The sequence below is a fragment of the Dipodomys ordii genome, unplaced genomic scaffold, assembly GCF_000151885.1.
Source record: "Dipodomys ordii isolate 6190 unplaced genomic scaffold, Dord_2.0 Scaffold19, whole genome shotgun sequence".
Taxonomy (NCBI): domain Eukaryota; kingdom Metazoa; phylum Chordata; class Mammalia; order Rodentia; family Heteromyidae; genus Dipodomys; species Dipodomys ordii.
This window is the reverse complement of record NW_012267235.1, coordinates 13,132,242-13,159,073: the sequence shown is the minus strand read 5'-3', so window position 1 is coordinate 13,159,073 and position 26,832 is coordinate 13,132,242. Positions and strand designations below refer to the sequence as shown.

At 52.7% G+C, this 26,832-nt stretch overlaps 5 protein-coding genes across 6 annotated transcripts in view; 2 read left to right on the top strand and 3 right to left on the bottom strand.

Moving 5' to 3' along the window:
• Positions 1 to 6,058, bottom strand: part of Eno3 (enolase 3 (beta, muscle)) — a 9,148-nt gene extending 3,090 nt beyond the window's left edge. The window contains exons 1-8 of the mRNA XM_013013135.1: positions 6,013 to 6,058; positions 4,436 to 4,522; positions 4,015 to 4,110; positions 3,820 to 3,878; positions 3,594 to 3,663; positions 3,056 to 3,189; positions 693 to 915; positions 375 to 572 (exon numbers count right to left, since the gene is read on the bottom strand). Of these exons, the coding sequence (XP_012868589.1) occupies positions 375 to 572; positions 693 to 915; positions 3,056 to 3,189; positions 3,594 to 3,663; positions 3,820 to 3,878; positions 4,015 to 4,110; positions 4,436 to 4,522; positions 6,013 to 6,028 (883 nt within the window). The 5' untranslated portion in view covers positions 6,029 to 6,058. The remainder of the gene's footprint in view (positions 1 to 374; positions 573 to 692; positions 916 to 3,055; positions 3,190 to 3,593; positions 3,664 to 3,819; positions 3,879 to 4,014; positions 4,111 to 4,435; positions 4,523 to 6,012) is intronic.
• Positions 6,059 to 8,235: 2,177 nt separating this feature from the next.
• On the top strand, positions 8,236 to 11,592 carry Pfn1 (profilin 1). Its single transcript, XM_013013421.1, has 3 exons — positions 8,236 to 8,531; positions 10,043 to 10,235; positions 11,247 to 11,592. The coding sequence occupies exons 1-3, from the start codon at positions 8,400 to 8,402 to the stop codon at positions 11,342 to 11,344; spliced, it is 423 nt and encodes a 140-aa protein (XP_012868875.1). The 5' UTR covers positions 8,236 to 8,399; the 3' UTR covers positions 11,345 to 11,592.
• Positions 11,593 to 11,960: 368 nt separating this feature from the next.
• Rnf167 (ring finger protein 167) lies at positions 11,961 to 14,784 on the bottom strand. The gene is made up of 7 exons (XM_013013371.1): positions 14,307 to 14,784; positions 14,112 to 14,199; positions 13,853 to 13,943; positions 13,555 to 13,660; positions 13,320 to 13,413; positions 12,566 to 12,646; positions 11,961 to 12,480 (listed from the first exon to the last, which is right to left on the bottom strand). Exons 1-7 carry the CDS (start codon positions 14,595 to 14,597, stop codon positions 12,167 to 12,169), a joined length of 1,065 nt encoding a protein of 354 aa, XP_012868825.1. The 5' UTR covers positions 14,598 to 14,784; the 3' UTR covers positions 11,961 to 12,166.
• On the top strand, positions 14,721 to 18,273 carry Slc25a11 (solute carrier family 25 (mitochondrial carrier; oxoglutarate carrier), member 11). Of its 2 annotated transcripts, none has more exons than XM_013013373.1 (8): positions 14,721 to 14,796; positions 16,300 to 16,452; positions 16,546 to 16,752; positions 16,943 to 17,033; positions 17,114 to 17,204; positions 17,315 to 17,414; positions 17,491 to 17,542; positions 17,678 to 18,267. In XM_013013373.1, the coding sequence occupies exons 2-8, from the start codon at positions 16,301 to 16,303 to the stop codon at positions 17,831 to 17,833; spliced, it is 849 nt and encodes a 282-aa protein (XP_012868827.1). In that variant the 5' UTR covers positions 14,721 to 14,796; position 16,300; the 3' UTR covers positions 17,834 to 18,267. The 2 variants fall into 2 exon arrangements, with proteins under 2 accessions (XP_012868827.1, XP_012868826.1); XM_013013372.1 differs by lacking the exon at positions 14,721 to 14,796 and adding an exon at positions 15,471 to 15,695 and having other exon boundaries at positions 17,678 to 18,273.
• Positions 18,274 to 21,361: 3,088 nt separating this feature from the next.
• Gp1ba (glycoprotein Ib (platelet), alpha polypeptide) lies at positions 21,362 to 23,407 on the bottom strand. Its single transcript, XM_013013134.1, has one exon. The coding sequence runs from the start codon at positions 23,405 to 23,407 to the stop codon at positions 21,362 to 21,364; it is 2,046 nt and encodes a 681-aa protein (XP_012868588.1).
• Between the last annotated feature and the right edge of the window lie 3,425 nt (positions 23,408 to 26,832).

The window sequence follows — 26,832 nt, the reverse complement described above, 5'->3', positions numbered from 1 at the left end:
GAACTCAGGGCCTAGGCACTGTCCCTGAGCTTCTTTTTTTGGGGGGGGGGGCCGGTTGTGGGGCCTGAACTCTGGGCCTGGGTGCTATCCCTCAGCTCTTCAGCTCAAGGCTAGCGCTCTACCACTTGAGCTACAGCGCCACTTCCAGCTTTTTTCTTTTTGCTTATGTGGTGCTAAGGAATCAAACCCAGGGCTTCATGCATGCAAGGCAAGCACTCTACCACTGAGCCACCTTCCCAGCCCCCCCGAGCTTCTTTTGCTCAAAGCTAGCACTCTACCACTTGAGCCACAGTGCTACTTCTGGCTTTTTCTCTATGTGTGGTGCTGAGGAATCGAACCCAGGGCTTATCACTCAGCCACATTCCCAGCCTCACCAGGATAGTTCTTGATGAAGCTCTTGTACAGCTCCCCAAGCTTCTCCCCAGTAATGTGCCGGGCAGGATCATCAGGGGACTTGAAGTCAAGATCGTACTTCCCATTGCGATAGAATTCAGATGCTGCAACATCCATTCCAATCACCACCTTGTCTGGATAACCAGCTGCCTGGATGGCCGTCTTCAGAAGCTCCAGAGCTGGGAGAGGAACAGGAAAAGACCTGAGACTTGAGAACCCACACATGTGTGCAGCCACTCCTGCCCAACACCCGTGGCTACCCAGGGGGGGTCTGGTGCCCCAGGGTGCTCAGCACTGACCCTCATTGTTCTCCAGGATGTTGGGTGCAAAGCCGCCCTCGTCCCCCACATTGGTAGCGTCCTTCCCATACTTGGCCTTGATGACCCCCTTGAGGTGGTGGTAAACCTCGGCACCAATACGCATGGCTTCCTTGAAGGAGCTGGCTCCCACTGGCAGAATCATGAACTCCTGCATGGCCAGCTTGTTTCCAGCATGGGAGCCCCCATTGATCACATTGAAGGCCTGAGACAGGGAGAGGGTATTCAGACATTGGGCCAAAGTGTGAGAGGTCAAGAAGAGAGGAATGGCTGGGAATGTGGCTTAGTGGTAGAGTGCTTGCCTAGCATGCACCAAGCCCTAGGTTCAATTCCTCAGTACCACATACACAGAAAAAGCCGGAAGTGATGCTGTGGCTCAAGTGGTAGAGTGCTAGCCTTGAGCAAAAGAAGCTCAGGGACAGTGCCCAGGCCTTGAGTTCAAGCCCCAGGACTGGCAAAAAAAAAAGAAAAGAAAAAGAAAAAAGGAACTGGAGGTTGGGCTTCTGCAAAGGAGCTCAGGGTCAGCATCCAGGCCCAGAGTTCAAGCCCCTGGATCAGCAAAAATAAACAAAAAACACCCCAAAACCTCTATTCACTTGATATTATTATTCCACTTTCTTTACTAAGGAAACAGGCTCAGGGAGCCTCAAATCACACAAGTAGTAAGTATACAGGGTCAGCTGTTATCTTTAGAGTCTATGTTCTTACACATCTTCCTAGTAACAATACATGATAACATTACTGAGATTAAACTCAAAGAGTTTCCATTAAGAGGGCATTGGTTTAATAAGGACTAAGGAAGATACAGAGACATGTAAGGATTTTTTTTGCTGTGAAGAGCTGTCAATCTGATTTGGAGAATTAAGGATGGAGTGAGTCTAGAGTCTAGAATTTATTTAGTGATCAAAAAATGAAATGAGCTAAAATGAATCAAATGAATTGAAAAGAATTAAAATGAAAGAGAAAAAAAATAATTAAGCTAGGCACCAGTGGCTCATGCCTGTAATCCTAGCTACTCAGGAGGCTAAGATCTGAGGATCACAGTTAAAAGCCAGCCGGCAGGAAAGTCCATGTGACTCTTATCTCCAATAAACCACTAGACAACCAGATGGCACTGTGGCTCAAGCGGTAGAGCGCTTGCCTTGAGCTGCAGAGCACAGGGACAGCGCCCAAGCCCAGAGTTCAAACCCTACAACCAACAAAATAATAATAGTAATAATAATAATAAAAATAACGAAATCCTAGCCTGAAATCCTAGCTACTCAGGAGGATCTGAGGATCACAGTCTGAAGCCAGCCAGGGTAGTAAAGTCCATTAGATTCCTTTATCTCCAGTTAACCACCTAAAAGCCAGAACTGGTAAGAGTGTCATCTTTGAGCAAAACTCCCAGGCTCTGACTGAGTTCAAACCCCAGTACTGGCTCAATGAACAAACAAATAAGTAACTTAAGAGGAAGTGCTGATGGCTCATGTCTGTAATCCTAACTATTCAGGAGACTGAGATCTGAGGATTGGGGTTCAAAACTAGCTTGGGCAGGAAAGTTTGTGGGACTCTTATTTCCAATTAACCATCAAAAAGCCAGAAGTGAGGGGCTGGGAAGTTGGCTCAGTGGGTAGTGCTTGCCTCACGTGCATGAGGCCCTGGGTTCAATTCCTCAGCACCAGCTTAGCAGAAAAAGCCAGAAGTGGTGCTGTGGCTCAAGTGGTAGGGCCTTGAGCTGAAGAGGTGAGGCCCAGAGTTCAGGCCCCACGACCACCACTAACAACAACATAAAGCCAAAGGTGAGCAAGGTATTGGTGGCTCATACCTGTAATCTTAGCTACTTAGGAGGCTAAGATCTGAAGATTGAGGTTTAAAGCTAGCCTGGGCAGGAAAGTCCGTGAGACTCTTATCTCCAATTAACCACTAGAAAACCAGAAATGGCACTGTGGTTCAAGTAGTAGAGCACTCGCCTTGAGCTGAAGAGCTGAAGGACAGTGTCCAGGCCCAGGGTTCAAGCCCCATGATCACCCCAACAACAACAAAAATAAGCCAGCCAGAAGTGGAGCTGTGGCTCAAGTGGTAGAGTGTTGGCCTTGAGCACAAAAGCTCAGGAACAGCGTCCAGGCCCTGAGTTGAAGTTTCAGGACTGGTACCAAGAAAAGAAAAGGAAAGAAAAAAGAATTACTTAATGAAGGTACTGAGTTACACAGCCAGGCTAAGTGGATGGTGTGGATTGTGGGAAAGAGGGAGGGGCTGCAGCTCAGCAAGAGAGGTTTGATTTCAGGAAACTGCTCATTTGGAGCTGGTTAAATTCCAAAAGGTACATTTTCCACTGGGGATCTGGAAGGGATGACCATACTTACCGGCACTGGGAGTACAAGGTTGGGGTTCCCCGCAAGGTCTGCAATATGCCGGTACAGTGGGACCCCCTTCTCAGCGGCTCCAGCCTTACACACGGCCAAGGACACGCCCAGGATAGCATTGGCCCCAAACTTGGCTGGAAGGAGGCAATTGGGAAGAAAAGAGTAAGATCTTCTCTTGCAAGGCATTAAATTCTTTCCTTGTACATTAAGTTAGGAGGAAGCCAAAGCTCCAAGGCATGGAGCACCAACATTTTATTTTATCTTTCCCTCCCCAGCCTTGCAGCAGACCTCAGAGCCCTCTTCTCCCCTCAGGAGAATGAAAGTGTCAGTTTCACATCTGTGTCCACAGCCAAGTGGCTGCCTGGCAGAGGACAGGCATCAGGAAATGCCTGTGGAATGAATAAAAAGCCATCCAGCGATGATGTGCCCAAGGATGTGGGACACAAAAATAACCTCAGCCAGATCTCAGCCTCTGTGGTTTCTCTCGACCCCTCCTCCTGTGCTATACTCCTTCCCCAAGCTCTGGCCCTTTGCTTACACTTATTCTCTGTCCCATCCAGCTCAATCATAAACTTGTCGACTTTTTCTTGATCCACAACACTTAGTTTCTGGAAAGACAGGTTTGAAGAGAGAAGGGCAGAGGTCAGATTTCTCTCCAGAGTCAGGGCATGTGTAAGAGGAGAAAGGACAAGTGAAAATACTTGGGAGAGAGGGTGGTTTCATGGGGGAAGAGGAGAAAAGGGGAGCTGGCCCCTCCAACTTACTTTTTCCAGCAGAGCCGGACCCAGAGTCTTGTTGATGTGTTCCACAGCCTTCAACACTCCTAGAAGCCAGAGAAGGGGGTTCAATTCCAAGTGGAACAGGCCTCTGCCATAGGCTTTGAGATCCAGTCCTCTACCCCTGTGAGCTCATGTCCTGAAACCACCCACACAATTTTCTCTTCATTAGCTTTTGCTCACCTTTCCCCAGGTAGCGTGCTTTGTCTCCATCTCTTAGTTCCAGAGCTTCATATATACCCGTGGAAGCTCCACTGGGCACCGCAGCTCGGAATCGTCCTGGGACAGGAGGAATGGAAAGGTCAGAGAGCATTCTCCCAAGTGCTAGGGTCTCCTCTGTAGGCCCAGGGACTGAAGACTGTGGAGGGAGGGAAGAAGAAGACAGAAAAAGAAAGAACACACACACACACACACAAAAGGAAGAACACACACACACACACACACACACACACACACACACGTCTTCCTCAGTTTTGGAGCCCAGTTAAACAGGGAAGGCCTGGGAAGGAAAACCCCAGAAGGGTAAGGCAAGGCACAGAATTGGGAGACAAAGGCCAAGTGGGGTGGGGTCTTCTAAGGGAAACCAAGTCAATGAGCCAGTTACCCTTGGCTGTATGCAGGTCCACCTCCACTGTGGGGTTTCCCCTGGAGTCCAGGATTTCCCGAGCAAAGATTTTCTGCATGGCCATGGCTATACCACAAGAGGTGTGAGTTAGTGTGACAGTTGATCCCTTAAGGAACTAGAAATCCCTTGCCCTTTAAGAGCAAAGGATTTGCCACTCCAAGAAGGCAGGTGCTGAAGCTAAATATAACTTATAAAAAGGTCACAGACCAAGAGGCAGGCCCAGCCCCTCCCCCACTCAGAATGGCTCCTATTCCACCCGGAGTCCCAAGAACTCCTAGGTCTCTGCTTTATCACTCCTGGGGTCCCACACCACTCTGAGAACCTCCAACTCTCCAAAAGCTGCTGCACTATTCCTTCTTCTTTCCTTTCTTCCTCTCCTTCTCTCTCTGTATTGGTTTCTCTCTTTCTTTTCTTTCTCCAGTCCTGGGGCTTGAACTCTGGGCCTGCTGCTGTCCCTGAGCTTCTTTTGCTCAAGGCTAGCATTCTACCACTTGAGCCACAAGCCACTTCCGGCTTTTCTTTCTTTTGTAATTTATTGGAGATGAGAGTCTCATGGACTTTCCCTACCAAGCTGACTTCGAACCATGATCCTGGAATCTCACAGCGTCCTGAGAAGCTAGGGTTATAGGCATGAGCCACTAACACACAACTTATCCTTCCTGGTCATGCAGTCTGTTGGACAAGGTTTCCTAGCCATTAAATCACCTGGTTCTCAGGGTCCTGATCTAAAATCCTCCTGGGCCCTAAGTTCTCCAACTCTAACTTTCTCCATTCTCTGTTCCCAAGCTTCCTTTCCCTTCATCCTTGGGTACTCCCAGTAAATGGTCCATCCTGCTTTGCTCCAGCAATGCCAATCTTTCTCAAGCATCCCCAATACTAGGAGGAAATAAAAGCTGAAAATTTCCCTTATTTTCTCCAAGTCAGCACCACCCACACCTGCATGCTCTGTGGTTGGAAGTCTCACCAGACTTGGGATGTCTTCCCTGGAACTCTGCTTCTTGGTGGCAGCTGGGACAGTGTCAGCCCACCCCCTCTCAGGCTGGGCATTTATCCCCAAGCCACCCAGTCCCCCGGCCAGCCCCGCCTCTTCGCTCAGTCCTCCCCCCTCCCCCCTGGGCTGGCAACCAAGTGCCCACTACAGCCTAAAGCAGAAGCATTTGGCCTCGGGCACCTGCCCCCTTCCCAAAGGCTAATGTATACTTCCTCAAACACTTTCTTTTCTTAATTTTTTTAAAGGGGGGGGAGGCCATACTTTGAATTCCATCCCTTGGAAGGAGCAGTGGGGAGGGCTTGAGGTTGAGGGTCTCTCCCTCCCCAGGATTATATTCCCCTTTTGCAAAGGTTAAAGAGGAACTAGTGCCCTTTAGGAAAGGCCAGAAGTAACCTGATCCCTACAGGGCTGGGGAGGGGGCCTGCAAGAGGGGCTGCAGGACTGACATCCACACTTGCTCAGCTCTGCCCTCCCTCCGTGGGGGGGGGGGGTAGGGACCTGGGACGTGGGGCTAGGTGAGATCTCAAATCGAACCCTCCCCCCCCCAGAAGCAGGAGGGTCTCACCTCTCAGGGTCCTCATACCAGCCCCCTCGGCCTCACCCCACCCCACCCTTCCTACTCCTCGCAGGCAGTGACGAGGCTAGCGGAGGGAGGGGGGCAGGAGACGGATTTAGACGGCGCCGGGAGCGGGCGCTGCGCCCGGCCCGGAGCGCTTGGGGCAGCTACTTGTCGCCCCGCGTGGAGCCCGCGGATCACCACCCTTCTGCCCCCCGCCCCGGTGGCGGGCGCTTCGGCTCGCGACCCCCGCCCATCGAGGAGTGTTGTTAGACTGGGAGTGAGGATCAATGAACGGACGGGAGGAGGGGCGGCCTTTTGTGAGTGTAGTGGCGGAGGCCGACCCCGCGGCCCGCCCGCCGCCCTGCAGGAAGTGGGGTGCTGCCCTCCCGCAGCTCTCTCCGCCCTGGCGGGCCGGGGGCAGGGTGTGTGTGTATGTGTGTGTGTGTCTTGTCCCTCGTTCCGCTGCAATCTGGGCCAGCCGACGGGAGATCTCGGATCCTCATCCCGGCTCCGAGGCCCCTCCCGCCGGCGCCCGTGCAGCCCGCACTGGGTGACTCACCCCAGTGCCCAGGACGCTGCCCCGCCCTTCCCATTCCCGCGGTCAGTCTCCCTGCCCCAGGGTCCCCACCTGTCCTCCACTCTCCTGTCTCAGCCCTCCCCCCCCCTTATCTCAGGGCCGCTCCCTTCGGGGTTTTTCCAGCCTGGGGTGCAGACCAGAGGTCAAGAGATGGAGGGTGGGGAGCGCCGCCACGTGCCCGGGCGCAGCCCCACCCAAATCAGCCAGTGACTCAATCTCGCGGCTGTCGAGGAACCCGGGTTCGGGGGGCGTCGGGGCCAGGGGCTGGGGTGGACAGGAAGAACGCTGGCGGACTCGCAGGAGCACTGGAGTTGCCAGTCTTCCCCCGAAGGCGCTGCGGAACCCCGGCACCCTTCCCTCCACCCGGGCGCACCCCCTTGCCCCCCCCACCCCGGTATCTCCACGGCCCTCCTCCAACCGGCGCCCCTCCCCCGAGGGACCGGAAGCGGCCAAGCCCCTCTGCAAAGAACTCAAGGGGTGATCGGTTCACCCAACGCAGCCGCCCGAGCCTGCGGTCGCCGCCTCTCGCCTCCAAAGCTGGGCTGCGAGCGAACCGATCACACACAAGTATTTAACAGAAGCTTGACCGGGGGGAGGAATGGGGGGGGGGAGAGAAAAACCGAATGGGTACGAAGTAGACGGGACTTTCCTCTTTTTGAAAAAGTTGCCAACCTGGTCACTTTTTATTCTTCCGCCTCGAAAAATTAGTTCCGCCCGTCACGCCCTGCGAGCCCCGCAGCCCAGTGACCTCTGCAAAGAGAGCCTAGGGGCAAGGCCGGTGACCCGCGCGCTGGCCCCAGGACGGATGGGGCCGGGCCGTGGGGCGAGGCCCTGGGTCGTAGCCCATCTAGAGAGGAGTAGGGATGAGCTCCAATGAGCCGATCTGTTCGTCTCGGGGACACACCCGGGGCCAGGTGTCCTGTGGGTACCATTAGGTCTGCAAAGGACCGGATAATGGTGTCCTTTTTATTTTGTTTTCCTCCAAATTCTCCTTTATTGTTTAAATAAGTAACAGTAAAAAAAAAAGTGCGGCGGCACACGCCGGCGCCCCTGCCTCTCCCTCTAGGCGGGAGAGATGTGTCCCAGGCCCGCCTTCCATCCCAGGAAAAGTCCAGATCCACCCGGCGCCGCGCGCTCCCGCGCAGCCGGCCGCCGGCCCCAACCGCCCCACGCGCCGTCCCTCCGGGTCCCGGCGCAGGCGCGGGCGCACGCGCCGCCGCCCGCCGTTCCTTCCCTCCGGCGGAGGTGGGGGGGAGGAGGAGTCGTTCCGTTTAACCCTGGGTTCCCCGAACTCTCAGATTTGCTCCTTGTTCAATTTGCATCTTGCTAGTTTCTTCCTCCTTTCTCATTCCTTCCTCCGGCTGCTTCTCTTCCTGTACCACCAAGTGTGGCTTGTATTCCCTATACGAAGTGAGGTGAGCCCCAAACCTTCGATCCGGCCCCCCTCCTCCACCACCACGCGAGCTCTTTTACATAGCTTTCCATCGAACTCTGCACATTTTGCAAGAGGGGGGGGAGGGATTTTTAAAATTGCATTTGCAAAAAGTTCGCTTTCTGGGCAGCCGGGGTGGGGGAGGGAAGGAGTGGGGAGCAGGCCCCGCCCCTACCGCCCATTGCAAATAAAAATCTAGTGGTGGGGGGGGGAGGAGCAGGAAGTGGCGGTGCGAGGGCTGCTGCACAGCGAGCAGAGCCGCGGTCCGGACGGCAGCGCGTGCCCAGAGCTCCCGGCCTCCCCCCCGCCCGCCAGCCCGAGCAGCCCGAGCCCAGCCTGCGGCCCCCTTGAAGCAGCGCCTAGAACAGCCCCACGAGCAGCGCCATGTCCGGGTGGAACGCCTACATCGACAACCTCATGGCGGACGGGACCTGTCAGGACGCGGCCATCGTAGGCTACAAGGACTCGCCCTCCGTCTGGGCCGCCGTCCCTGAGAAAACCTTCGTCAACATCACGGTACGGCGAGGCTGGCGCGGGCGGCGGCCCCGGCCGGGCGCGGACCCCCCCCCGGGGGGAGGGACGAGTGGGGGCGGGCGCGGCCTGAGCGAGGGCCCCGGAGGTCGTGGCCCGGCTCCTGCCCCGAGCGCGGCGCGGAAGGCGGCTGCATGTGAGCGGCTTCTTTTCGGCCCCCCCCCCCAGTCCCACGCCCCGGGTGGCGGCGCCCATCCCGCCTGCCACCCCTTCTGCGACGGGGCGTTACATCCGGGGCACACGCGGGGAGGGGCACGGCGCCCGGCGGCGGCCCACTTCCGCCTCCTCCCGGGAGGGCGGGCACGCGCCGCAGTGGTAACTGGGGGTTGTGATTGAGAAGAGGGATTTGGGGGCCCGTGGGTCTCCCGGGCCGCCAGCTCGCTCCCATCCACCATTGTTCCTCCCTCAGCGTGCGGGAGCCCCAGACGCGTGGCCTGAGGCTCTCGCCGGTAGTCCGTGGGCTCCTTGCCCCTCCCAGCTCCGTTAGGGAAGGCGAGGCCGCCGCGCGCGCGCGCGCACACACACAGACACACACAAAACTCGTTGGCTTCCAGCATTCCTGCAAGTCCACTCCCGGAAGTCCCCTCACCCTCCCTTCCCGCCATCCGGCGAGGCCTGCTGCGGGGGGAACTTTGTGAGAAGTTCTGAGAGGGGAGAGTGAAGGCATGGGGCATGATTGCTTCAGTCTTCACCACCTATCCAGGCCACACTGCCCGGAAGTGGGGAGGGGGAGCGGAAGTTCAAATGGGGGGGAAGGGGATTTCCGGGCGGGAGGGTACCGGATATGGGGGCTTAGGGTGTAAGGGGGGGAGGGGAGAAGGGTTCCTTGGGGGTAACTAATGGAGAACTGGCTCACCTGGTGTGTACCCACCCTCAGTCCCCCCCCAAAAAAAAAACTTTTCCAACTTTAACGGAGAAAGCCCCCAGAGGTCGTCTTCTTCATCTAGAGACACAGATACCTGGACCAAACTGTACTGTTACTTGGAGACCCAGGCGTCCAGGCCCCTAGCAACTCCTGCAGAACCTTTGACCAAATAAGGGCAAAGTTGCTTCTCCTGCCTCACCCGCCCCCTCCCTTCCCCTCTCCGCTTCTGCTTTTCCTGAAGGAGAGTTCTGAGCATCCAAAGGTTTTGCACCTCTCCTTACTGATATTGAGCCTCACAAATTACCTCGTTTTGCTTTTCCTGTTAAAATTCCAACAACTAAAAACCTCCAGGGCAATGTTACCCATCCCTCTCTGGTCCCATTTTCTAAGCTTTTACAGTATGTTCCTCAAATTACCCTGAAATGTAGAAGCCCTTGCCCCACTACCCCACTTTCCCCCACCCCTCCCAGGTTTCTAGCTCCCAGAGAAGTAGAAAGGCAGGAGAACAAGGGGGGAACCTTGATGGACTAATCCCTCTTTTAGCTAGTTGAAGTTGGTATCCTTTGAAGGAGGTGGGTTCTTAAAACATTCTTGGTGCATTGACCTCATGGATAAATGATTACTCTTCCAGCCAGCTGAAGTTGGTGTCCTGGTTGGCAAAGACCGGTCAAGTTTTTTTGTGAATGGGCTGACACTTGGGGGCCAGAAATGTTCTGTGATCCGGGATTCACTGCTACAAGACGGAGAATTCACCATGGATCTTCGTACCAAGAGTACTGGCGGAGCCCCTACCTTCAATGTCACTGTCACCATGACTGCCAAGAGTGAGTTTCTGAGTCTCACCCCTCTAAGGTTGGAGATTTCTATAATACTTCCTTGCAGTCTTCTGAGTTCCCCCTAGTATGAAGAGGATCAGAACAGCATTCTACTTCCATTCTGTTTGCTAGATGCTAGAACCTTAGGTAGTTCCTTCAGCTCATAGTCCTTCGTCTTATAATCTAGTAAAGAAACTGCAGGTGGGTACTGCTGGTGGCTTTTGCCTGTAATCCTAACTGTTCAGGAAGGCGAGATCTGAGGATCACAGTTCAAACCCAGACCTGGACAAGAAAGTCCATGAAGTTCTTTGTTTCCAATTAATCAGAAGAAAGTCAAAGTGGAGCTGTAGTTCAAGTGGTAGAGTGCTAGCCTTGAGCAAAAAAGCTAAGGGACAGCGCCCAGGCCCTGAATTCAAGCCTCAGGATTGGCACATGCACAAATATTGCACAGCATTATGTCTTAAAAGTCCCTTAATTTTGTGAGCCTTTGGGGGGGCAGTCTTGGGGCTTGAACTTGGCCTAGACACTGTCTCTGAGCTGCTTTTTGCTTTTGCTCAAGGCTAGGTACTCCACCACTTGAGCCATAGCTCTACTTCCGTTTTTCTGGTTATGTGGTACTGAGGAATTGAGCACAGGGCTTCAAACATGCTAGGAAGCACTCTACCATTGCTATTGTCTTGGAACTGGTAGATTCCTCAGATTCTAGGTCATTTAATTCTGGGCTGAGCTTTTTTTTTTTTTTTTAACTTGGGAGGTGGTCGGTTCCTCTACAGCCATTCCTAGCATGAATTGTCTGTGAGCCTTTGACCCTTGAATTTTAGCTTGTTCCACTCCAATCTTTAAGCTTGATTTTCTTTTTGAAAAGCCCTATTGTTGCAGGATGAATGACAGCCTGCCTGTGGGGGGAAGGGGGGCCATGAGGTTAGGTTACAGCCCCCAGGGCTGGACAGCTGCTGAACAGCTGGCAGGGGGTTGAATTGTGACACCTGGGTCCTAGCTTCCTTTCTCTTTTCTCTATAGCGCTAGTCCTGCTGATGGGCAAAGAAGGTGTCCATGGCGGTTTGATCAACAAGAAATGTTATGAAATGGCCTCCCACCTTCGGCGTTCCCAGTACTGACCTCGTCCATCCTCTTCCCCCCCCACCACTCCCCACAGCTTTTGCACCCCCCTCCCTTCCCATACACACACATATACCATTTTTATTTTTGGGCCATTACCCAATATCCCTTATTGCTGCCAAAACCACATGGGCTGGGGGCAGGGGCTGGATGGACAGATTTCCCCCCCTACCCATCCCCCTCCTGTGTGTGGTTGGAAAACTTTTTGGTTTTTTTTTTTCTGAATAAAAAAGGATTCTACTAATAAGGTGCTGTGTGGTTTGAATTTGGGTGTCATAATAGGCACTGCAGTCTGCCTTAGTTCCTGTTTGGGGTTGAAGCACTCATCTAGGTAGTTTGTCTCCATATCCAGACCAAAGGTCCTAATGTCTTTTTTAAAAAAACTGGTCACCATGTCCTCATCATGACTAAAAAAGCATCTAACTCAAGCATGTTTGGCCAAGGCACCTAGTCCTAGGTAGATAATGCAATAGAGCCACCCAGAGCCTGGATCCAAGCCTGTGGGCAAGGCAGGGCAAGTTGAGTCATCTTTATGTGTGGGCGGGGCTCCCTTTTCTGAGTCACACATAGCAAATGTTGCTGGGCTGTCCCCAGGACTCCCTTATCCCTTCCATACTCCTGTGTGAAAATGACCTTTTCTTAATCCAGAAAAACAACTTTATTAACCCAGGTGAGGACCCAGTTCCTTGCCCCCTTACCCCAACTGCCTTAAAATGACGGGGCTGGGTAAGAAACTTGGGGATGGAAATTTACCCTAATCCCTAACATAGCAGACTCGAGGAACATGGCCAGTGTAGGAAAGAAGTGCTAAGTGTGAGAGTTTAGGCTAGAATGGCAGATGAGGGAGAGGAGAAAGAAGGAGAAGGTGGGGGTTCTGTTGATGGCCCAGGAAAAACCAAAGGCGCTGGGGCTAGAGAGCCAAAGGAGGCAGGGAGAGTGGGACTGGAGCCCAGGAGTGGGGTTCGCTCTGAGGCAGGGTGGTCCCTTGGCTCCCCTTCCTCATCACCCTCCTCATGGCCTTGATTTTCTTCCTCCTGCTCCTCATCCCCAGGGCCCCGATGAACTGGCTGCTTGCAGATGGGGCAAGTCTTCCGGGTTTGAGTAAGCCAGGGGTCCACACAGCGGCTGTGATAGGCTGTGGAGAAGAATGTGTGAAGCACCAGGCTGGTGGCAACTGGTGGGGTGGGGGCACAAGTACAATCAATGAATGTCTCACCCACCATGAGCACAGGGGAGTACACGCAGCTTGTCCCCATCTTCATATTCATCCAAGCAGATGGCACAAACATCATACTGGTCTCCTACAGAAGAAAGGAATCTCTTCCTTCATTGAACCATTCTGAACCAGGGTGGCTTAAGAACCTACTCTGGTAGACTTATGGAAGAACTAAGATGACCAGGCAGGGAAGTAGGACAAGGCCAGGGCAGGACACTGAACAATGGGGCAGAAGGGGACAAGCAAAGCAGAGGTAAGAAGGGAAGTGGGTTTTGGGGGAAGGGAGGGTGGAGATCAGTGGGAGGAGCGGAAATGCAGGGGCAGGGCTCCTGATATAGCCTTATATGGACATCGGAGGCTGTGGAGCCAAAAGACCCTGTCCTTCACTGGTTTCTTAGAATGTTCCACATGCCTTCCATCCTTCTGCTCTCTACCTTATTTATACACAAGGCCTAGCCCTCGAACTACTTTCCTTGGTCATAATTGGCTTCTGTCTACCTGCTCTCATATCCTCTTTGTATTTGTGGAGGAAAAAAAAAAGATGGCATCTCTGCCATCTTTTTTTTTTGGGGGGGGGTCGGTCATGGGGCTTGAACTCTAGGCTTGGGTGCTGTCCCTGTGCTCTTCAGCTCAAGGCGAGCACTCTACCACTTGAACCACAGCGCCACTCCCCTCTGCCATCTTTGTACCCCTTAACTGCTTGGGCTCAAGCTCCTTCAGAACTAGATAAGCAGTGATCTTCCTTCCTGTACCCTTACCCTTTTGATAGTCATGGGTAGGAATCTGTTTCAATTGCTCTTTGGTAAGCCGATTCCGTTGAAGCCGTTTCCGGTGTTGGATACAACGAACTATCTGGGAGAAGGGGGAATTGGATATTCCAGGCTTAGAGAACAAAACAGAAAAATTCAGTACACCCTCCCCTTCCCATATACCCCCATTCTCAGATCCAGTCCAACCTTAGCCCCAGCTCTCCAGATGCACAGAGCCACTCACCATTACTGTTCCCATGGCCAAAACCAGCAGTCCTACTATCCCAGTGAAAGGAATGAGGTAATAGCCAAGAGGGAAGCTATTGTCTGGAACCAGAAGTACCCGAGCCCTGAAGAAAGGAAGACCAGTCTCAAGGAAGGCAAGAAAAGGCAACTGGCTCTGGACAAGACTCATTTATGAAAACGGAAGTGGGAAGGAGGGCAAGAGTTATGGGAGGATTGATCTAAGACCCATTGGGGGGGGCAGTGAGGCTGCCAGGTTGGCACAGAATTGAAGAGAGGTATGGAAGCACATATCCTACCCCTTCTCGTAGACAAAGAGGGCACGCAAGTACTCAGCACTTCTTTCTCCAATAAAGACAGATGGGATCCAGATCTGCTGCTGGATTTCCTCTGCAGGGATCAGGACATTACATGGGATCTCAACTTACTCATCCTTTGGGGACCTGGCATTTGGCACTTTTTATCCATTCCACACAAAGGTCTGTAAGCCTTCAAACCTCCCACTAGCTCCAGATCTAAATGCTACTGAAAACCCAGCTGACCAGACCTCCAACTTACCACTATTCCACACCATGTTGAGAAGTTCGTTGGAATTTACATTGTGTACCACTGCTGCGCCATATCCAGCTTTCTGTGCATTTAGGACCTAAGGGGACAAGGCAGGGAACAAAGAGCCATCGTGAACCCTTTCTCTTCATGCCTGGTCCTATTGTTTGCCCTCAAATTCCCAGCTCCCACTCCACATTCAGCAACCTTGAGGTCAAAGTTGCAGTCGAATCTTCGAAGCAGTGCAATAAAGACTGACCCATTGACCGGGGCTGGGGGTGGTGGGGCAATAGGACTGCAGGCATTTTCTGGGTGAGCCTCCACAAGGAACCCCTGGAGTCCCTCTTGGCTCAAGGCAGCTCCAAATAATGCCGGGAGGTCTGCAAAGTCCATGCCGGCATTGTGTTCTGAGGTCGCTCGAATGAGCCCCCTGATGGGGGATGCTCCCCACAGCACAGTGGCCACAACCACAGGAAGCGGGAAGGCTGCAGAGTGCATGACAGCAAGAGGAGAAGGGCTGGGGAGGTCGCGTCCTGATAGCAGGAGCAGAAACAGAGCTCTCGGACCCTCCTTCAGGATCCTAGGGGTAACCACCCCTAGGGCCCCATTCTCACCTACATGGGGGCGCCGGGGGAGGAGCCCCGACTCGGGGAGGGAGATATCCAATTCGTTTAGTGGAACTGGGAAGGAGACTTAGGTAAGTGGGTTCTTTCTAGTATGGAAATAAAACAGAAAAGGATCGGAGGCAAACACAGGTGACAGAAACTTCCGAGAGGGGGCGGGGGGAGGAAAGCACAAGGAGGAATGACTTCCGGCCAGGTGGGTCGTCTTCCTATCCCCGGGAAAAGGGTTTCCGGTAAAGTCAGGCCGCTTCCAACACTGGATGCTCAAGACGAAGGACTTCCGGTCCTGAAAGGCCGGTTAAAAGACATGTGAGGGATGGAAGGAGAGCCTGTAAAGTGAAGGGAGCACCAGTACCCAGAAGACAACCTAATCGTTTCCTTTTATTGCCCGAGATTCTGGAGCTGCCCTGTTTACAAACCTCTGATCCTCCGTCTAGCCGCCGCCGTCCCTCCAAATATCGCGAGAGTGCTTGGCCCTCCTCCCACGCGCCCCTCCCCTGCATCGGAAAGCTTGTGGCCTTTATCGCGAGAGACTTCCTAAGTCCAGCTAGTCTGACTCACTGGCTCTCGCGAGACTTTCAAACAAACTATTTTCCCGCGATTCCTATTCGGTAAAAACTGCGCCCACACTTCTGCTTTCTAAATCGGCCACACCCCTTCCCTCATACACCCTTCAAGCTCCACCCTCGGCCACGCCCATTCCCAGGCGCCTTTGCGCTGCGCGCCTGCGCCAGCACCAGCTTCCAGCCGGGGCTGGACCTGAATGCCGGAGGGGCTCGCGCGCGCGCGCCCTCGCTCTGTGGCGCGCTCGGTGTCACCTTGGGCGCGAGCGGGGCCGCGCGCGTACGGGACCCGAAGCCGGGGACCTTTGAGTGGCGATGGCGGCGACGGCGAATGCCGGGATCCGCGGGGTGGACGGGAAGCCCCGTACCTCCCCTAAGTCCGTCAAGTTCCTGTTTGGGGGCCTGGCCGGGTAAGCTCAGGCCCCAAGGGTGGGAAAGGAGGAGGAAGGGACTGGCGCTAGCACCCGGGCCCCGCTTCATCTCGGAATGTTTTTCAGTGAACTGAGCCTGCACTGGGTTCAGTTGATCTCCAGTCGTATTGCAGGAGCTTTGATGGGCAGCCAGGATCTTTTCTCCCATTGCAAGTCCTTATTGGGCTGCATTCAGGTTTTATTGCACGACCCTCACCAGGCTAAACACCTGAGTTTTCCAGTCCACCTGTTTGACTCTGCTTGGCCGGCTGGGGTGTTTGGGACTAGCTAGCTCGCTGAGATTCCATGTCATTAAACGATTCATTAAATAGTAACTTCAGGGTCCCAGGCCATGGATGCTCCCTCCACCCGCTCGGTGGTTCCTGTTCACCGCTTGACCTTCGTGGAACTGCCCAAAGCACTTTCATTGCATGGACCCTATTGGACAGCTATACCTCTCAGGCATATTTCTCTTGCTGCCCACACTCTTACACACATGTACACCAGCAGGCCCTGACCTTTGTAACTTCTTGCTGCCTGGCTTAAGCAGGCATGAGTAGATCTGAAACAACTGACCTCTTGCTCTAATCCTTTCTTCCCCCAGGATGGGAGCTACAGTTTTTGTGCAACCCTTGGACTTGGTGAAGAACCGGATGCAGCTGAGTGGAGAAGGCGCCAAAACTCGAGAATACAAAACCAGTTTCCATGCCCTCACCAGCATCCTGAAGGCTGAGGGTCTGAAGGGCATTTACACTGGGTACTGGAGCCTCAGGTTGGGAGGGAGGGTATGTGGTGTGTTGTCAGCAAGTCCAGACCTTGGCCCTGACATATTGATCCCTTTGCTTTCCAGGTTGTCAGCTGGCCTGCTTCGCCAGGCCACCTACACCACTACCCGCCTCGGCATCTATACTGTGCTGTTTGAGCGCCTGACTGGGGCAGATGGTACACCCCCTGGCTTTCTGCTGAAGGCCCTGATTGGCATGACTGCAGGTGCAACTGGTGCATTTGTGGGAACACCAGCTGAGGTAGCTCTTATCCGCATGACTGCTGATGGCCGGTGAGTTCCAGGTCTGAGCCTAACCCCAACCCCATTTCTGCAATCTAAAAATGAAAGGACCAGTTTGTTTTGTTGTTGTTGGCATTGTTTCCATCTCACGCCTAGAACAGAGCATTTGTCTGTTCAGGCCTCTCTGTCTTTGCTATTTGTGGGCTGACCTGATCTTGGTCTCTTCCTGCCCCAACACCAGGCTTCCAGCTGACCAGCGTCGTGGCTACAAAAATGTGTTTAATGCCCTGATTCGAATTGCCCGGGAAGAGGGAGTCCCCACACTGTGGCGGGTGAGTGAAGGGAGTGGGGACTTGGGGGATGTGTGGTCATGTCTTTGACATTTTTTACTCTTCCATTTGCTCACTCCCAGGGTTGCATCCCTACCATGGCTCGGGCTGTTGTTGTCAATGCTGCCCAGCTTGCCTCGTACTCCCAATCCAAGCAGTTCTTGTTGGACTCAGGTAAGACCCCAAACTGGCCCTCAGCTCCCAGTCTGCCCTGGGTTACTGCTGAGCTGAATATCACCTTCTGAGCTGAATATCACCCCTCCCCCAACACTTCTCCCCCACAGGCTACTTCTCCGACAATATCCTGTGTCACTTCTGTGCAAGCATGATCAGCGGCCTTGTCACTACTGCCGCCTCCATGCCTGTGGACATTGTCAAGACCCGGTGAGTGTTCAGGCCTGGGCCTGGAGTGGAATAGGAGGGCTTTTGGTTTCTCATGCCCCTTCGTCCTCTCCTGCAGGATCCAGAATATGAGAATGATTGACGGGAAGCCAGAATACAAGAATGGGCTGGTGAGGAAACAGGGCAGAGGGAGCTTGGGGTGGAGGGTCCCATGCCCTGGGAGGGCTCTGAGGGTAACCGGGTAAAGAGATGGAGTCCTAAAAACCAAGTCCTAGCCCCAGCACCCTGCCTGCCTGTCTGTCTAGGATGTGCTGATGAAGGTCATCCGCTATGAGGGTTTCTTCAGCCTGTGGAAGGGCTTCACACCATATTATGCCCGCCTGGGCCCCCACACTGTCCTCACCTTCATCTTCTTGGAACAGATGAACAAGGCCTACAAGCGTCTCTTCCTCAGTGGCTGAGGTGGCAGAGGTCCTGGAGCCAGTGTGCTGGAGCTTCCAATCACCACTGCTCCAGGGGGCCTGGTCTCTGCTGCCCCCAGCCCCTCTATTTATTTCCCCTCCAGTGTGGTTCTCTCCTTTGCGGTAAAGGACTTCAATCTGTTCTACTCTCTGTTACAGCTTGCCCTGCTTGGCCTGATTCTATGATCACTGTGTCCCTGGTTGTTTCTTGGGGGAAGCTGGGAAACTCCCTGAGGATTTCTAGTTCCTTTTTGGGTATATCTCAGGGCACACAGGAAAGCAGATCTTGCTTCTCAGTGGGGAAACCAAGGTAGAACTGAGTTGAGAGAGAACAGAAGCTATCTGGATGGTCAAGAGAGTCCACGGTGGGAGAATCTGGCCTCTCCTCCCACTCACTGAAGACCTAATTAATAAATTGAATTGGTGACACCGCCCTCAAATCTCGGACAGTTGTGGGAGTTCAGGGCGGGGAGGAGACTGGACAAAGAAGCTGATGTCCCTGGAAAACAGGAACTGGAGATTTTAAGAAAAAAATGATTAAAGAAAAAGCACCTGCTGGTTTTATGAAAATGCTATGTAAATCAGTCATGCTCCAACAGCTGACAGGGCAGAGCTGAAAACTCCAGGCCCCGTGCTACCCCCAAGCCACTTGCCCAAGAATGCAGCCAGCACACAAATCATCTGACACAGTCCCCAGAAAAGCCTCTGGGATTGAGTGACCGTCTTTGCAGCCTTAAGAGGGAGGGGATAAAGGGATAAAGAGGCTGAGTCAGGCTTGTAGGCAGGAGCCACACGGGTGGGGCTGGGGGTGAGGCGGGCCCCAGAGCCAGATTCCAGGATTGAGGGAAGGAAGACTTGGGCTGTGACTGCCCTATCCACATCTTGAAAAGTGGATTCCCCAGGCTCTCCCCTCAAGGAGCTGACAAACGTCTTAGCCCCTAAAGGGGAATGGCAAGGTCACTCCAAAAGGAGTACTGGCAGCCTGAGGGCTGCCTGCCAGTCCAGAGGACAGGCAGGCAGCAGGTGAGAGCTTTTCCCCTTGGCAGAGCCTGACAAGACTCCGCAAGAAGTAGAACTCGGACTCTTCATGCCCCTGTTTCTGCTTCTTTTATTTACTTATTTTTTTGGTACCAGTACTGGGGCTTGAGCTCAAGGACCAGGTACTGTCTGCCTTATTTACTCTAGGTTGGCACTCTACTACTTCAGCTACGCCTCCACTTTCCACTTTTAACTGGTTGTAAGAGTTTCCCAGACTTTCTGCCCAAACTAGCTTTGAACTGTGATCTTCAGATCTCAGTCTCCTGAGTAGCTAGGATCACAGGTGTGAGCCACTGACATCCAGCCCTGCCTCACACCATACCCTGCCATGGCTACTTTGAGACACATCAAGCCTGGACCTTATCGTTAAGAGAAACAACTGGAGTTGTGGGGATGTGGGAGAGGGGGTGGCGATGGGTCTTGCTCTCAGCCTAGTACAGGAGGAGAAACTTGCACACAGTGGCAGTTGGACAGGTTGATAAGGTGGACAGAGGTAGAAAATTGGAAAGAATGAGGGCGAAAGCTCAGAGAGGGAACATTGCTGGAGGCAGTGATTTGTGAGGTGTTTACTACAGTGGTTCATGCACAGATGGGAGATGAAGCCGGACTGATAAAGGGAATCAGTGTCTACAAGTCCTTGATTGCTGAGTTCAAGAGTATCCTCTAGGGGGCTGGGAAGGTGGCTCAGTGGTAGAGCGCTTGCCTTGCATGCATGAGGCCCTGGGTTTGATTCCTCAGTACCACATAAGCAGAAAAAGTCAGAAGTGGCGCTGTGGCTCAAGTGGTAGGGCACTAGCCTTAAGCTGAAGAGTTGAGGGACAGCGTTCAGGCCCCACAACCAACCAGAATAATAATAATAAAAATGTCAGGCTGGGAAGGTGGCTCAGTGGTAGAGTGCTTGCCTTGCATGCATGAGGCCCTGGGTTCAATTCCTCAGCACCACATAAGCAGGAAAAAAAAGCCGAAGTGGCGCTGTGGCTCAAGTGGTAGAGCGCTAGCCTTGAGCTGAAGAGCTGAGGGACAGTGCCCAGGCCCAGAATTCAGTCCCCACGACCGGACCCCCTCCTCCCCACCCCACCCCCACAAAAAAAAGATGTCCTCTACCTGGAGAAGCATTCAATGTAGGACAGAAATTCGGTCAGGGTCTCAGATTAAGAAGACCCTTCCAGAGCCACCTAGAGGAAGGGATCTCAGAAAGATGGCAGTCTTCACTCCCATTTTCTGGCCCCAAGTCCTGGCTTGGGCTGAGGCTTGAAGGCCTCACGGATGTGGCTAGCAAATGGCAGAATCAGGAGTAAAGGAACCCATTTACCTGTGTTTTGGCTTTAATGGTTTAAAAAAAAAACAAAACCTGAGACTTCTGATCGACCTAGATGAGATACTGGTAGACCACACCTCCCCCTGTACAGTGAGCAGGGCTGTGTTCCCAGTTCTGAGGCTCTAGGCACCCACTATTCTCACTAGCACTGTAGGCTACCAGCAGGTAGGCCTTAGCAATGCTTCTTAACTCTCCAGACTGTTAGAGAGCTCATGCTTGGGCCCTTCAGGAGAGGAGCCATCTAGGCAGGAGAAAGGGCCCTATGTGTGGAGTTGGTTGGGAATTTTGGACTAAGGAGCAGTTGGAACTTCGGATTTATTGTTGTTGCTATTATTACTATTATTTTGGCAGATTAGGGTTTGAACTTGAACTCAGCCTGCCACTGAATCATGCCTCCAGCCCCCCCTTTTTTTTTGCTCTGGTCATTTTCCATGTAGAGTCTTGCTGTCTACCCTGGCATATGTTAGGGCCATGATCTACCTACTTTAGGCTTCCTGATAAAAAGTAGGACAACTGGTATGCACCACCAAGCCCAGCCCTCAATCAAAAAGAATCTCCCAACCTTTTTATGTCCAGGCTGGCCTCAAACTGATCCAGTCTCAACTTCCCAAGTAGCTAGGATTACAGGTGTGAGCCTCCAGTGACCAGCTGGTACCTTGAGAAATCATAACAGGTTTCTTAGTCACTTCATCAAAACAAATGTTTAATTTTGTATATTATTTTTATTATACAAGAAGTATACAATGATGGTGGAAACTAGAAAATGCTAAGCAGGGGTGGGAGGGGAGAAATATAGTTTAAGACACTTGGAAGTAATCAGTGCTCACCTCTACAAATCACTTTCCAAATTGTCTTCTACATGTGGATACCTGTGGGTTAGTTACTCTTTCTTAAATTCTTTCCCAAAGTGATGGCAGTAGTCATGTGGCCTGGTAACCTTCCCTTCACTCCCACGCAGCAAAGGGATCGTGGCTCTGTAATCCTGCCAACTCCATTGTCACACTAACCCTGCCAATTTATGGGGTCTGGGTTCATATGCCCAGTTGTGAAGAGTGGGCTTTGGAGTTTTAAAAATAATTATTAAGACCTCCCTGTGGCTCTGTGTGCCTTAGCCAGACACCAATAGGAGAACCCATCAGAGTTTTTCCCAAGGTCCCCCAAAGCCCTGGCCTTTAGAGACTATGACCAGAATACCTAATGCCCACTCTGCCCAGCAGATCCTCACCACGACCCTGACTCAGGGCCGAGGGCCGCCGTCCTGGTACCAGAGGACCTATCCGGCCATTTGGCCGTACCCACAGGAAGAGGCTGGAACGGAAAGTAGGGAGTGCCCCTTGAAGGAAGAGCAGCCAGGCTCTGGGCACCGCCACCTGTCTGCCCCTCTGTATTTCCACGTGTGTAATCTGTGTGGCTGGGGCCAGGTCAGGATCCAAAACATGTGGTTTCACATGCCAGACCCAGGTCAGCAGGCAGATGAGGACCACAGAGGCAAGTGAGAGCCAGAAGAGACCCAGGATGTAGAAGACCATGGAGAGGAGGCAGCAGGCATCAGCGGGGAGGAAAGGGTCCTTCCTAGAGCTGTCATAATTCCCTTGAGCTGCCACCCAACGGGGCTCTGGGAGGTGGATTATGTGGATGGGCTCTGCAGCATTAGTGAATGAAGTAAGTTCTGTGGGAAAGGATCGTTTTGGAGTGGTCAGAGTTGTGGTGGGACCTGGGGTAGTTGGGACTGAGGTAGGTTCTGGGGTGGTTGTGGTAGTGGTGGGCTCCAGGGTGGTCTGGGTGGTGGTGGGCTCTGGGGGGGTCGGGGTGGTGGTGGGCTCTGGGGGGGTCGGGGTGGTGGTGGGCTCTGGGGGGGTCGGGGTGGTGGTGGGCTCTGGGGTGGTGGGCTCTGGGGTGGTCTGGGTGGTGGTAGACTCCAGGGTGATCGGTGTGGTGGTGGGCTCTGGGGGTGTCGGGGTGGTGGTAGGCTCTGGGGTGGTCGGGGTGGTGGTGGGCTCCTGGGTGATTGGGGTGATGGTAGACTCTGGGGTGGTTGCGGTGGTAGTGGGTTCTGGGGTCGTGGTGGATTCAGTAGAAAGTTCTAGAATTTTGGAGAAGGCAGTAGGTCCCATGGTCACCAGGAAGGCAGAGGACTGTGACAGCCGTCCAGCTGGGAATGTGCTCAGTTTCTCGGTGGATTCTTGGGTTGAAGGCAAAGAGAACATTGTTCTGTCTGGAGCAGCAGTCGACTCCGAGTAGAGGCCCCAGTGGGTTGTGTGGGCCTTGGCGTAGGTAGAGAACTTGACCACAGTCCTGGTGGCATGGATGGGGCCACTCCTAGAGACATCCTCATAGTCATCGTAGATCGTATCATCCCCGTCACCGGGGACAGGGCAGTCCTTCCCTGGGTAGGTATAGATGGGTGTGCCGCCCAAATTGGCACATCGTACACTTGCCACGTTGGGGGTCATGGCCTTGACGTCCACACCCTCCTTCCATAAGTAGACATTGTTGGCATTGTCCTGCAGCCAGCGTCGGAAATAGAGGATCTCACAGTCACAGAACCAGGAGTTGCTATGGAGAAAAACAAAAGGCAGGGCGAGATTCCCAAAGAAGCCCTTGGGTATGGTGCGGAGCCAGTTCCCCTGAAGGTAGAGGGTGTCAAGCTCCTCCAGCCTCTCCAGGAGCCCGAGAGGCAGCTCCTTGAGTCTGTTGTTGGACAGATTGAGCTTTTCCAGTCTGGTTGTGGATATCAGGAGGCCAGAGGACAAGGACTCCAGGTTGTTATCCTGCAGGAAGAGATGTTGGAGTTGGCTGAGGCCATCCAGGACATCAGGAGACAAGGAATTGAGCTGGTTGAAGGAGACGTCCAAGCTGGTAAGTGCAGGCAGTACACGCCCCAGGGTGGGGAGACTTTGCAGCTTATTGTGAGAGAGATCCAGTTTCTTTAACAGTGGCAGTGTGGTCCCATCAGTCTGCAGGGTGGACAGCTCACTGTGATCTAGGTACAGCTCAGTGAGCTGAGTGAAATGCCCCACCAATGCCAAGGAGAAGGTATCCAGGTGGTTCTTGCCCAGATGGAGGATGCTTGTGTCTGTTGGCAGGTCGGCAGGTAGGGCTTTCAGCTTCCTGTTGTCACAGTTCACCTCCAGCTGACTGCTCACTTTGGAGACATCGCACAGGGGATGGGAGCGTAGGAGGCTCGGCAGCAGGACCAGCAAGAAGAGGAGAGGCATGGGGACCTGTGGACGAGAGGAACTTGAACAGACGTCCCATCAGCCCTTGGCATTGCTCCTCCATTGCCCCCTACTCCTGTATTCCTCAGAAACTCTTGTTTCCACACTTCTCAACCTCCTAAACTTATTTACAAAGCCTAAACTAGCATCTCCAGGTTCTTGGCCTCTTAATACCATGCAACCCCCTCCCCCCCCAGAGCCCCTACCCCCACCCAACACACAAGGATCTTCCTCCTTCCCCAGTTCCAGCCCTAGCATACAGGCATGCAGAAAGACCTCCAGAGGCTCCAAGCTGCTTCCAGGGTATGACTTGATCCTTTACTCTTACAGCTCCAAGGAGGGTCAGGCCAGAGTCAGGAAGGGGATGAGGATGAACAGGAAATATTAGCCTGATTAAGGACTCCTGTAACCCAGGCAATAGTCTCCCTCCAGAGCACAAGTCCTTATCATCTCCCTCCATAACTTTCCCCCAAGCCTTCCTATTGGCTCAACTGTCTTCCCTTTCCTTCCATGCTGGGGGGATGTGGGGTGGACTCCTCTGACCACCAACCTCTTTTAAAAGTCTCACCATAGGGCTCCTCTCCTCCCCATTGCAGCCATTTTCTCAGATACCTAATTCTAAATCTCCTCTTCCTGACCTCCCTCTCTCAGCCTTCTCTTATCCCACTAGGCTGGTTTTCCTTCCTGCACCTCCTCTACCCCCATTGACTTGGTTGTGCCACAGTTGCTAATGCCCTCCACTTGACATCTCCATTACCATCTTACTTGATCTTATAACTCTCTCTTTCTCTCTTTTTTGTTGGTCATGGGGCTTGAACTCTGAGTTTGGGTATTGTCTCTCACCTCTTCAGCTCAAGGCTAGCGCTCTACCACTTGAGCCACAGCACCACTTCCAATTTTCTGAGTGGTATATTGGAGATAAGAGTCTCACGGCCTTTCCTGTCAGAACTGGCTTTGAACTGTGATCCTCAGATCTCAGCCTCCTGAGTATCTAGGATTACAGGCATGAGCCACCAGTGCTCGGCGATCTTGTAGCTTTCATACTCATGCCTACTACTTTTCTTGGGACTGTATTTTTGGTTTCAGCACAGTTGATGAGTCCAGCTGTTTGGATGATATTTGACCACATCACCAGTGTTCTTGGTTTTCTCTTACCTATCTGATTGATACTTCCCAGTCTCCTTTATGAATTCTTTTTCCTCTGCCCTTCCTCAGCAGCTGGCCTTGTTCCTAGGCTCTCTTTATGTTTATGAACCATAAGTACCTGGCATGGTGTTTACCATTCTTCTAGCCTTCAACAACACTGCTACCCCAGTAACTCTCGGATCGCTAGTTCCTACCCCTTTCCTGAGACCAAATACATATGTCCAACTGCCTTCCGAACTTCTGTCTTCACATGTCCCACAAGTATAGAAAATGATATGTTGATCTAGGTCTGATAGTGTGTGCCTGTAATCCCAAGACTTGAGGCTGATGAAGGATGCTCAGGAATTTGAGATCAGTCTGGCCTAGATAAGAAAAGCCTTCTCAAAAAAACAAAACAAGCAGTCTTGGTAGCTCACATCTGTAATCCTAATTACTCAGGAGGCTGAGATCCGAGGATAGTAGAAGCAGAGAAGCTTTCCCTTAGCTTTCTTGCTCAAGGCTAGTGCTCTACCACTTGAGCCACTGCTCCACTTCTAGCTTTTTGGTGGTTAATTGGAGATGAGAATCTCAGACTTTCTTGTGTGGGCTGGCTTCAAATCCTAATCTTCAGATCTCAGCCTCCTGAGTATTAGGATTACAGGTAAGAGCCACCAGTGCCCATTTTACCTTACCTCCTGCCTAACTTATACTTAATCTGGCAGGTTCCAGCTCAGAATGTCTTCCTTCAGAGAGCCTTTTCTGACTTCCCCAAAACAGATTAGAGGTCTGCTTAGACAGCCAGCCCCCATGTCTGTTGGGCATCTAATGATGAGGATGCCCCACTTTCTGCTCCCCAGACTAGCAGCTGCACAACCACAGGAGCCTGCCCCTCTCTGTGGATTGTTTGTGACTGAACAATGAGGTAGACATTTGTGCCAGAAGCAATTAATTCATAGACTTGCCATTAATATTATTTGTCATCTGCAAAACATTTGGGAAGTGTGCAGGAAATCAGGAAGTCAGGTAGAAGGTTACTTCAAGAACCAGGATGGTTAACAAGGCCTTTGAGGATATTGTTTTTGTTTTTAACTGCACTGGGATTAGTTAGTATTTAAGCTGTAAGCAACAGAAAATGTTCTGGCTAATTTAGGCCAAAAGGAATTTACTAAAAATACATTGGTTAGGCTGGGCACCAGTGGATCATGCCTGTAATCCTAGCTACTCAGGAGGCTGAGATCTGAGCATCACAGCTCAAAGCCAGCCTGGAAAGTAAAATCTGTGAGACTCATATCTCCAATTAACCAGAGAAAAGCCAGAAGTGGAGTTGTGGCTCAAGTGGTAGAATGCTAGTCAAGTACACAAGCACACAAGCTCAGAGACAGTGCCCAGGCTCTGAGTTCAGACCCCAGGATTGCGCGCGCGCGCACACACACACACACACACACACACACACTTTGGCTAAACCAGGTATCAATGGCTCATATGTGCATTCCTGGATACTCAGGAGGCTGAAATCTGAAGACTGAGGTTTGAAGCCATTGAGGTAGAAAAGTTCACGTGTCTCTTATCTTCAGTAATAAAAAAAAAAATGCCAGGGGAGCTGGGAAGATGGCTCAGTGGTAGAGCGCGTGCTTTGCATGCCTGAGGCCCTGGGTTCGATTCCTCAGCACCACATAAGCAAAAAGAAAAAAGCCGGAAGTGGTGCTGTGACTCAAGTGGTAGAGCGCTAGCCTTGAGCTGAAGAGCTGAGGGACAGCGCCCAGGCCCAGAGTTCAGGCCCCACAACTGGACCAAAAAAAAAAAAAATGCCAGAAGTAGAGGTATGGCTCAAGTGCAGGAGGGCCAGCCTTGAATGAAAAAGCTGAAGGCCAATGCCCAGGCCTCCAGTTCAAGTCCCAGTAATGGCATACATAGCACAAAAAATACATTGGCTAGAGCCAGGTGCCATCACATGCCCTTGAAATGCACATTATGCATGCTACTCACAGTGAGACACTGTCTCATAAAAAAGAAAAGAACTGGCTACTTCACAGATTTATTTCCCCTTTGACATGGAGCTATATAGCCAGGAACGGTGCCCAGAACCAGGCAGCAGAACCAGTCTGGTGAGCAAGACTCAGCTTCAGCTTCAAGAGCTGTGTTGTATCACTCCAGTTGCAGAGCCAGCAATGTGCCCCCAACCTCTCCTACTGCTGAAAGAGAATCCCACACCAGGGCTGGGAAGGTGGCTCAGTGGTAGAGTGCTTGCCTTGCATGCCTGAGGCCCTGGGTTCGATTCCTCAGCACCACATACGCAAAAA

What these genes read in the sequence shown, in the direction of transcription:
- Pfn1 (XM_013013421.1), top strand. Translation starts at nt 8,400, where the DNA reads ATGTCCGGGTGGAACGCCTACATCGACAACCTCATGGCGGACGGGACC. An exon ending in AAACCTTCGTCAACATCACG is followed by an intron (nt 8,532 to 10,042) that starts GTACGGCGAGGC and finishes TTACTCTTCCAG; the next exon opens with CCAGCTGAAGTTGGTGTCCT. An exon ending in TGTCACCATGACTGCCAAGA is followed by an intron (nt 10,236 to 11,246) that starts GTGAGTTTCTGA and finishes TTTTCTCTATAG; the next exon opens with CGCTAGTCCTGCTGATGGGC.
- Rnf167 (XM_013013371.1), bottom strand. Translation starts at nt 14,597, where the DNA reads ATGCACTCTGCAGCCTTCCCGCTTCCTGTGGTTGTGGCCACTGTGCTG. An exon ending in CTCTTTGTCTACGAGAAGGG is followed by an intron (nt 13,661 to 13,852) that starts GTAGGATATGTG and finishes TCCTTTCTTCAG; the next exon opens with GGCTCGGGTACTTCTGGTTC. An exon ending in TGTACTCCCCTGTGCTCATG is followed by an intron (nt 12,481 to 12,565) that starts GTGGGTGAGACA and finishes TCTTCTCCACAG; the next exon opens with CCTATCACAGCCGCTGTGTG.
- Slc25a11 (XM_013013372.1), top strand. Translation starts at nt 15,601, where the DNA reads ATGGCGGCGACGGCGAATGCCGGGATCCGCGGGGTGGACGGGAAGCCC. An exon ending in CGCATGACTGCTGATGGCCG is followed by an intron (nt 16,753 to 16,942) that starts GTGAGTTCCAGG and finishes CCCCAACACCAG; the next exon opens with GCTTCCAGCTGACCAGCGTC. An exon ending in GCAGTTCTTGTTGGACTCAG is followed by an intron (nt 17,205 to 17,314) that starts GTAAGACCCCAA and finishes TCTCCCCCACAG; the next exon opens with GCTACTTCTCCGACAATATC.
- Gp1ba (XM_013013134.1), bottom strand. Translation starts at nt 23,407, where the DNA reads ATGCCTCTCCTCTTCTTGCTGGTCCTGCTGCCGAGCCTCCTACGCTCC.